This window comes from Pollicipes pollicipes, unplaced genomic scaffold, assembly GCF_011947565.3.
Source record: "Pollicipes pollicipes isolate AB1234 unplaced genomic scaffold, Ppol_2.1 Scaffold_2334;HRSCAF=2739_pilon_pilon_pilon, whole genome shotgun sequence".
In the NCBI taxonomy this organism is placed as follows: domain Eukaryota; kingdom Metazoa; phylum Arthropoda; class Thecostraca; order Pollicipedomorpha; family Pollicipedidae; genus Pollicipes; species Pollicipes pollicipes.
Genome location: NW_023596091.1, coordinates 5,841 through 15,474, shown reverse-complemented (window position 1 = coordinate 15,474; position 9,634 = coordinate 5,841). Strand labels below are relative to the sequence as shown.

Genomic DNA, 9,634 nt, shown 5'->3' with positions numbered 1-9,634 from the left:
ACAGTGGCACAAGCCTTATTCCTCGGAGGAAAAAAAACAGGATAATTGAGATATATTTGGGTCGATATTTCGGCAACATGCCTTTATCAAAACAATCCTCTGCTATTGTTTCGACAAAGGCATGTTGCCGAAATATCAACCCAACTATATATACTACAACTATATATCTACATCTTCTTGGTTTTTCTCCGATGAAGAAGGCCAATATTACCGTGTTATCTGTATGAATAATGTCCGTCGCTAATGCACTGAACAGCTTGCGCTCCAAACTCAAACAACCATCGGCCACGTATTTCCGCAGAGAGTTTCCGCACTTGGTCTTTGCCACCGCCAGTGTCCTACGACAGATGTCTTATCCCACAACTGACATGCAATTCATTCACCGCCCTGTTTCACTTATATAAGACGTGAGTTGGCCATTCCCAGTATCACTGTGCAATCAGGAGCGTTTTGGGCAGCCCGCAATCGTGACGCAGCTGGTCATCGCCGGAAAGTGTGCTCCGGTGCCAATACAATGCGCCCAGATGACCAACTGAACCACTTCCCACGTTCCTATCTGCTTCTTATGTAAACGCTGCGCTATCAGGAGTAGGCCTCCCCTTGTGCGTGCCTATATAATGCACGCACGAGCCACGCACTTGCCAGCGGTACCTGAACCTGCAGAAAGTCGAGCCTTTCGGAAGATCAGAATGCAGCGCGTGATCATTCTGCTGTCGGCCGTGGTGGCGTCTGCACTGGCGAAGTGCCCGAACCTGCCCGCGCTCGAAGAGTTCGACTCCACACAGGTCTGTCATGCAGTAGCACTTGCGGTGTACTACCGCACTGACCCGAGTGATAGGTCGTGTCTGTCTTCGGTGTCAGCAGCAGGCCAGCTTGTCGAAGTAACGCTACAAATCTCCACAACGTATACTGTTATAACATTTGAAAAAGAGTCCCGGAGTGATGGCAGGCGAGGGCTGAGTTCTCCTCACATCATATTCACGAAAACCAAATTAGGCGTTCGTGGGCGGAATGAGGACGGCCATATGGTCCATCGCCCATCCTACGCCTTCCACACACCCAAATCGCACGATAAGTGGCCGGCGTGTAAGGGCCCCTTCTAGCCCCCTCCCCTCCACGAGGATGAATGCGTGCAGTCCCGGATGACTTCCTTTTGTTCAGGAACTCAGCACAGTTCTTCAGCTGAAGTTTCCGACCTGGCCTTCCGGTAGAGGTTGTACGTCGTGATCTATGCCTTGCTTTCCTCTGAGTGATATGCGCATCTAATGTCCAACGTTCTACGCAACCAATGCTCCATCGATCGACTAACCCCACCTGTCATTAACCGTTGCAGTACACCGGCCTGTGGTACGAGATCGCGCGGTACCCGCTCATCGGCGAGCTAGGCGAGACCTGCGCCCAGGCCAACTATACCCTGCAAGGAGACGGCTCCATCCGGCTGGAGAACCGTGGGAAGAAGCCGGACGGCAGCATGGACTCCATCATGGGCACCGCCACCGCTAAGGATCCGGCACACCCGGCCGAGCTGACACTGGTGTTCGACGAGGGCTTCCGCGGCAGCTACAACGTCATCCGCACCGACTACACGCAGTCGGCGCTCGTCTACTCGTGCGGAAGTGTGGTGGGCTTTCGGCTGGAGTACGCCTGGATCCTAGCGCGCTCCCCTCAGCTGGAGCAGAGTGTGGTGGAAGCGTACAAGAAGTTGCTGGCAGACGCCGGGTCCAACTCAGAAAAGCTCTCGATGACTCCGCAGGATTGCGGTAGTTACTTCTGAGCTTTCCCGAACGATGACTCAGCGGTCTTCCGCGCAGCTGTTCTTTTCTGTTTAGCGAACTCCGTGCGCAGGTGGCAGGAATCAGATGACGTCACAGGCCTGGGGCATTTATATCGGAATGATGGCGAACCACTTAGTTCATCCTAGATTGTGTCTTACAATGTCACGTACTTGTGTCCTTCGTTTCATGACGTTTACATCTATTGTCTTAGTCACTTCGCAAACGGAATTGATTGCTAGTTTGAGGCTGGTAGGACGGGAAGTTAAGGATGTTGCACTATGTTGTGTTGAGGTGTATGCAATTTGGCAATAAAAGGAGTCTCGGACAACGTCTTGGCGCATCAAAAGTGAGGATAACGGCTTGGCATGACAAAAGTAAGGCCGGAAATAATGTCTGCGGACATCGAAACTGTGCTGAGAGCTGACCTGCACGATCGCTGGATGCTGAGGATGTGTGACGTGTCAATATTTGCGAGGGATTTTAATACTTAGGTTGCTGTGTGTTGCCCACGAGTGACAAAACTTTACACGATATCGTTCCAGAGCTTTCTTGTGTAAGCAAGGCAGCTTCCCCACCTTCCCTGCATTTATACCGGGACTGTTGGGCATTCGTATCCGGTTTTAACTGAGATTGCTAATTACAGGATCCCTCTCCAAAGCATACGCTCACACTGCTAACAGGATCAATGTACACGCATAGGCACCAGCGCCATCTTGCGACGCTTGAAGTATCAGAAGCATAGCTCCATGATCACAAGTGGGGCCGTCGTCTGGTAGGCAATACAGACACAGCCAATCTGACAGCGACCCAGTTGTCATCAAAACGATCGAAGCCGCAATGAAGTGACTAAACAATCTGAACAGATATAAACACACGCTGAGTCTTTTTGTGATTTAGCTGAGTCTTTTGTATTTAACGGCATACCGATGGCTACAAGTGAGCTGTTTCCATAATATATGATGCTCGCCTCCATGCCTCCATAGATGGAAAACTACCCTAGAGGATGCAACGCGCGTTAGCCAGATTCCCTTTCACACGAAGCCATGCGAGATGACTAGTACTTCTAGCTATGCTATTATCCCAGGACCCAGCATGCTCGGTTCGCCCGATGCATCCTTGCCAGCCTAGCCTATCGGCGTCGAAGCTAAGATTGTCCACCACGCCTCTGCTTGCCAGTGGGGGCGCAGCCAGAAAGGTTGGCAATATTTGGGACGCAAGGGATATTTTCACGAGCGAATCTGAGCCCTATCGACAGTACGCACGCACTGCGAAGAGCCCAAAAGGTCAAATCAACGCGGAAAGGTGCATTACTTATCGTACATGGGCGAGATCGTTCTGAGCGTAGTGGAATGTTTGGATGCTCTTGCATCCCTCGTGCTGCGAGCCGTTAAGACGCCCATAGTCACGTGTGTGTTCCCAGGGTCGTGGAAGATGGCTGCTGTTGGGCAGATTTTCAAATCTGGTGATGCAAGTATGCTGTCTCACTTTTGGCCCATTTGCTTGCTTTCCCACTTGTCGAAAGCCGCGAAAAAGTAGTTTGTAACCATTTATCTGGGCGCCCCAATGATAACAATATCCTGTTTTGCCAGCAGTATGCATACCGCCGCTATCATTCCGCGGAGGACTCGCTGTTCGTCGTTGTCGCCTGGCTATCGCGGAATGTAGACGATGGTGACATCATCGATCACAGCAGCTGACCTGAGCAAATCCTTCGACAGCGTCGACAACGGCGTCCTCCTCAACAAACTGATGTGGTATGGAATCGATCCCTCGTGGTTCAAGAGTATGTCTACCTTACTGGGCAGGCTGAGGTCATCAGAGCTGGCAGTGTGACCGCCCTGCCCGCCACACGTGGTGTACCACAAGGATTGGTAGCTGGGCCGATCCTTTTTAGCCCTTTGACAGACCACTTGCCGTACCCTTTGTCCAACTATCGGGTCATTATGCATGCTGACGACACCCAGTCGCTGGATCGAGCGAAGGCAGATGACCAAAATCTCATTGCTTTCCACACTCTAACTAAGCATATTTGGCGACCATGTAGAGCTGGTTTTGCTCTACATCTCTCACAATGAGCCCAACAAAAACTGTCTTTATTCTTATCGCAAGGAGGCAGGATATAAAGGTAACAGAACATATCTATTTGGTTTATGCAAGAACAGTTCAGGAAGTCGCGCTAATTCACGATTGACGATTGACTTCAAATTCACAAAGTGAATTGAAGTGAACATCATTGACTTGCTAATTCACGATTCATTAGATGGACTTCTAATTCACGAAGTTTCAAGCGTACCTCCACTCCTATTGCCATCTGTCTGCCCGCATTTCTGTAGCCAGGTGCACAGTGCAGACGGCTGCACGGATGACTGTGAAATTGGTGCATGCGGCGAGTGCGACCTCGGAGGCGTTCGCGGCGTAAACATACGCCCTCTGATACCAGCGTCGGTCACAGCGCGCGCAATAGGGTGGGGTCTTTGACATTTAGAAAGCAGACATTTTTGTGTGCGTAGAGAAATAAGGCGTGAAAAAACATGGCATTGGGTCCAGTAGCCATGACGGAGCCCAGGGTTAATCAGCTGATCTTAATCTATCTGTCTGTTGGTCTATCTCAATCGGCCCAGCCGTAGAAAACATGTAAAGCTTGAGCAACGATGTATGTGTCGTTCCTGGACTATGGAACTGCCAACTGGCGCCGGTACTCTAATCTCAGTAAGCAAATAATTAACAAGCGCGATGCATCACTTATATGTGAACCACTGTCATGCGTTTCAAAGCGGTGCTACACCGACGCCAAGAGCGCAAGCTCTTCGCGCAGCAAAAGAAGCACGAACCTCAACCAAACCATAGCTTTTCGACGTCCCGTGAGCGTGGAACAGTGTTGAAAGGGCAGTGTGCCCGAGTGATCCATGAGTGGTACAAAGCCTGCAAATAGCAGCTCAGGGACATAGCCAGGGCAACGTAGCCGTGATCCAATTCATTTATAATATTTGTGCTGGGTATCTGGCGATTTTGCGGTACTTTGGTTCAAATCCGCAGGATTTCAGGGAATATTTGGATGCGCACATATATTCACTGAGATCTAACGCACATTTTTCGGGCTCGCACCAACACGATGTCGGTAGCGGTGGAGTTACCGATGCTGATAGCGTTGTCCCTTCGCGCGGCGAACCGAGCGGAGACGCCTTGTCTTATCGACTTCTCACGGCTGCTTAACTGCGAAAGCTGTGTTCACATGAAGCCTGACTAGCCATTGTCACCGTAGCTGCAGCAGTGTAGCTGTGCATGATGGAGCTGCCGTTGCTGTTTTTCGCGCTCATGGCGACTGGGCTGGCCGCCAACTGTCCAGCTATGAAGTCTTTGGACGCGTTTGACCTTGCGCAGGTGAGATGACTGCTTCGGCTTCTTTCGTGAAACTGTGGCCAGTGCAGTCGTGCCGTTTGGACTTTATTGTCATGATTGATCGCGTTAAGTATGGCATTGCTGTTCCTGAATTATGAACCGCCAAGCAATGCTAAGGACTGCTTAAGTCAACGAAACGGTCTTAATCTGCAATCAGTTTGGAAAATAAGTGCAGGTAAGAAATAAACAAGTGAAAACAACCTGCAAGAAAATCGTCCGCTGTCTTGCAGCATGGGTTGCCAGTCCAACTCTCCATCCATCAGTTAGCAGTGTGCAGTCTGCGAACTTATGGCATGCTCCCCATACCGCACGAGCTAAAATCGGGCATGTAGCATAAGTAAGCACGTCTTCTTATGTAATAACGTCTCCTCAACGTCACCGTCATCTCTGCGTTCCAGTACAGTGGCCAGTGGTACGAGATAGCGCGGTACCGTCAGCACGACGACTCCGGGTACACCTGTGGCCAGGCCAACTACACCCTCCCCTCCGACGACGCCAGATTCCTCCGGTGCAGCAACGTGGCCAAGTGGGCGAACGGCAGCTTGTACCGCACCTCCGTCACCGCCGGCGCCGACAACCCGGCCCACCCGGCCGACATCACCGTCCGGTCCGGCTGGACCGTCATCCGGAAGTACAAGATCGTCCGCACCGACTACGTGCAGTCGGCACTAATCTACACGTGCCACAGTGTGCTGGCGGTGCTGGGCGTGGAGTATGCGTGGGTCCTCTCCCGCACGCCGCAGCTGGAGAAGAGCGTGGTGGATGAGTACATGCAGGTGCTGGCGGACACCGGGTCCAACACGAGCCTGTTATCGATGACACCGCAGGACTGTGGCAGCTTCTTCTGAGATGCCGGAATGGAGGATCGAGCGGTGACATGTAGGGCCTCAGAGTCTAGTCTTAAGGTTCTCATGCCTCAAGACCACCTGGGGCCTGTGCTGAGCATGTCATGAACGCATTGCAGGAGTCATTAGAGGATAAAGGGCTTAAGGAATGTCCGTTGAGCAAGATTTCTTCCGTGCTTTCCGATGTACGCGGGTTTCACTGACTCGGCTTCCTCCAAGGCGGTAACGACGATGACCGTAGCCGTTTAGTGGTCGAAATGCTTGACAGTTAGCAGGATAATCAACTTTATTGTGATTCTACACACAGCGTGAATTCGTTTGTGAACGGCATGAACATGGGGCGACAGCTAATTTTAACATAGGAATGAAATCGCTTGCTTCCCGGCAATTTTGTAAAAGCATAATAAACAAGGAAGTACCAGTGCGACATCAGAAGCTCCAGCTATCATTTATTGTGCATTTGAGAAAAATTAAGTCTGCGTCATGAAAACCATTCCAACATTCGCCGACCGCAAGTATTCAGCAATGCACTGTCAGGGAGTCATACCGATAAAAAACGGTGACAAGGTCGTCAACCGATGACACTATATTACTGTGCCAGCCAATACCTTCCAACGGAACAATCGAATGCACACAACCTTACCCTACGCACCACTGCTAGGGGCTCTCGGAGCTCGACCTGAGAAAGAAATCCAATATGGCATGAGGGCATCGATAGCGTAGTGGTTAAACTACGCACCTAAAAGACCGGAGGTACAAAGTTTGGTTACCCACGCTGCCCAGCAGATAAGTGGGTCGGAAAGTCCTAATGACACTGCTTACCCGTACCATCGTGTATTTTAAAACGCCGTCATATGCTACAAAAAACATCCCGAGTCGCCCGCATTATGTAATGCACTCTGGAGACATCAGAGCAATCGCGCGGGTTCATTCGGCAGAGCACAGTGTTGTGGTGGCAGTTCATAGCCATCCGGTCGCCAGCGGTGCTGATGGGTTTCCGGTGGCCGCAGTGTTATGGTACCAGTTGAGAGGAATATTAGAGCTCTGAAACGGCCGCCGTACTTTCGTCGCACCTCTCAAGCCAGCCGTGTAAATTCGAAAATAAGCCAGAGCGTCATACAAATAAATATGGCTTTTTCAGTCGAGCACGATGTTATGTTAGCGGTTGATAGCCCTCCACACAGCGCTAGCAAGCGAACACGGCTGCCGCCTCCATGCTTAACCATATATATCTTTGAACGGCTTACGTATCCTCGCCATCATGTTGTGGCCTGGCAGACCGCATTCAGTAATCCTATTTGGCCACCACGCCGGTGCCCCTAACGGTTCAGCCGTGGGAATATTCGATTAGTTGGCAGGATAATCAATTGGATTGCGATCCTATCGACGTAATAAGTTGATCTCTGAACATTATAAACAGCTGGACAACAGCTATTTTTCACAGAGAGATGAAATCGCTTGTTTTCTTCAGCTGTGGTAATCCCGAAAACTTTGTAATAACACAGAAAATAGTGCAGTACGAGTGCAACATTAAAAGCATCAGCTGGCATTCATAGATAGGTTGATACCATGCCAGATACCAGACGGCATTCAGTATTGCGAAGTCGAGCGCCGCGTGCGTTGCCTTGATTTTTCCCAGGACCAATCTCTTCGTGTTATGTAAGTGGACCTCCTTATCGATATCTTGCAAATGCTGACTGGTATAAAGTCCCGATTGCATGAGTAGGCGCACCATTACCCCTGTAAGAGAGACCGATTCTACAGCATGAAGCTGCCGCTGCTGTTCTCCACTCTTTTGGTCACAGGACTGGCCAAGTGTCCAGATGTGAAGTCTCTCGATGTTTTCGACGCTACGAAGGTATGACACGTAGAACAGTTCGGAAAACGGATCCATCGAAACTGTGTTTTATTCGCATTTTCTTGAGGCCTGCACAAGCTTTCATTGAGAAGCGTTGTCATGCGCAGGGCGGGGGACTTTAAATAATGGCGTGATGTGGGCATAATTCGCTAGCAGCACGCCTCCTGGTAGACGTATTAACGTTGTTTTGCACTATGTATTTGCAGATGACATTGATATTATGGTATTGGTACAAATGGCCATGGTATTAAATCTGTCCCTGCGGCCGCCGATCCCCGTCTTTCAGTGTTATAGCCCGACATTATTAACTGCTATACATCTGGCAGGCGGTCTATCATTATGATCTTTCAGAATTGTCACTATGTACACACATGCATTTTGCCTAAAACAATCGATTCCTCTGCGTGTTCCAGTACACCGGCCAGTGGTACGAGATCGCGCGGTACCCCCTGATCGGGGAGCTCGGTGAGACCTGCGTCCAGACCAACTACACCCTGAAAGAGGACGGCACCATCCGACTGCAGAACCTCGGGAAGAAGCCGGACGGCAGCATAGACTCCATCATGGGCACCGCCACCGTCAAGGACCCGGCGCACCCGGCCTCCCTCAGCGTCGTCTTCGACGAGGGCTTCCGCGGCAGCTACAACGTCATCCGCACCGACTACACGCAGTCGGCGCTCGTTTACGCCTGTGACAGCCTGCTCGGCTTCACCCTGGAGTACGGCTGGATCCTGTCCCGGACGGCCGAGCTGGACCAGACCGTGGTGGACGCGTACAAGCAGGTGCTAGCCGATGCCGGCTCGGACACAACCCAGTTCTCGATGACCCCGCAAGACTGCGGCAGTTTGTTCTAAGTTTGTGGGCCTCAGGATCGAAAGGTGGTACAGGAAAACACGGCGGAGGCTTCTGAGTTCGTTTTTTTGTACAGGTGTTTAGAAATGCGGAGCGGCTTGACAGCAACATCCCAGAGTCATGTTCGCCACTTGGACCTGCTGGCAAACCAAGAACTGCCAGTGACAGCATAGGTATGGCGCAGTGAGATATTACCATCTGCCTCTCAGCCGTCTTCCTAGACGGCTTTGAGCGGAGACGCTGTGTCATAACCGGAAGGGAGTGTTTTGATGTCAAAATTCACAATCGTGCATTTTGTTAACTACGTCAAGAATTGGCTGAGCGTAAATATTTGAATATAAGCGACCTACAGCTTGTTGCATTTCTGAGCGCTGTGTGTAACCCAGTACCGGACATCAGTGTGAAGGCATTCGTGCAAGTCACATAATTTGCAATCGATCCCCGCAATCTCTGCGACCTGCACACGTGACACAAATCCGTTGAACCGAAAGACATAAATTTAAAGCATTTTCTTGTACGTACCGATACTTATATACCCTTTCGGAAGAGTTAAAACATTACATTTAGTTTTGCTTAGATTTTATATCAAAGCCCCTCGGTGAACATCTTTCGATGGCGTCCAGAGCTTTGGCACGCATCAGCCCATGCCCAATATCGCGGCTTCCTGACAACCCCGCCTTACTGCGGGGGGGAGGGGCAGGGCGAACGCCCTTCCCGGCCGTTTCTACAAAGAAATATAACGATGGGGTCAGAACTAATATGTCGTATACACTTTGCAGTGGTGTTTAGTTTTGTGGTTTACGGCCAAATGATAAACTCTTCCCAGGTAGGAAAAATGATCTGGAGTAGTGGCAGATCACGACAAATTGTGACTGGTATATACCCTGCACCAACACTGCGGGTCA

General features: G+C 50.7%; 2 protein-coding genes across 2 annotated transcripts; both read left to right on the top strand.

Moving 5' to 3' along the window:
- Positions 1-664: 664 nt before the first annotated feature.
- Positions 665-2,094, top strand: LOC119097050 (apolipoprotein D). The gene is made up of 2 exons (XM_037220075.1): positions 665-785; positions 1,334-2,094. The coding sequence occupies exons 1-2, from the start codon at positions 690-692 to the stop codon at positions 1,772-1,774; spliced, it is 537 nt and encodes a 178-aa protein (XP_037075970.1). The 5' UTR covers positions 665-689; the 3' UTR covers positions 1,775-2,094.
- A 5,690-nt stretch (positions 2,095-7,784) lies between these two features.
- On the top strand, positions 7,785-8,731 carry LOC119097022 (apolipoprotein D-like). The gene is made up of 2 exons (XM_037220039.1): positions 7,785-7,877; positions 8,291-8,731. The coding sequence occupies exons 1-2, from the start codon at positions 7,785-7,787 to the stop codon at positions 8,729-8,731; spliced, it is 534 nt and encodes a 177-aa protein (XP_037075934.1).
- Positions 8,732-9,634: the final 903 nt, after the last annotated feature.

Coding starts and splice junctions, on each gene's coding strand:
- LOC119097050 (XM_037220075.1), top strand. CDS start 690: ATGCAGCGCGTGATCATTCTGCTGTCGGCCGTGGTGGCGTCTGCACTG. Junction 786..1,333: donor AAGAGTTCGACTCCACACAG/GTCTGTCATGCA, acceptor TAACCGTTGCAG/TACACCGGCCTGTGGTACGA.
- LOC119097022 (XM_037220039.1), top strand. CDS start 7,785: ATGAAGCTGCCGCTGCTGTTCTCCACTCTTTTGGTCACAGGACTGGCC. Junction 7,878..8,290: donor ATGTTTTCGACGCTACGAAG/GTATGACACGTA, acceptor TGCGTGTTCCAG/TACACCGGCCAGTGGTACGA.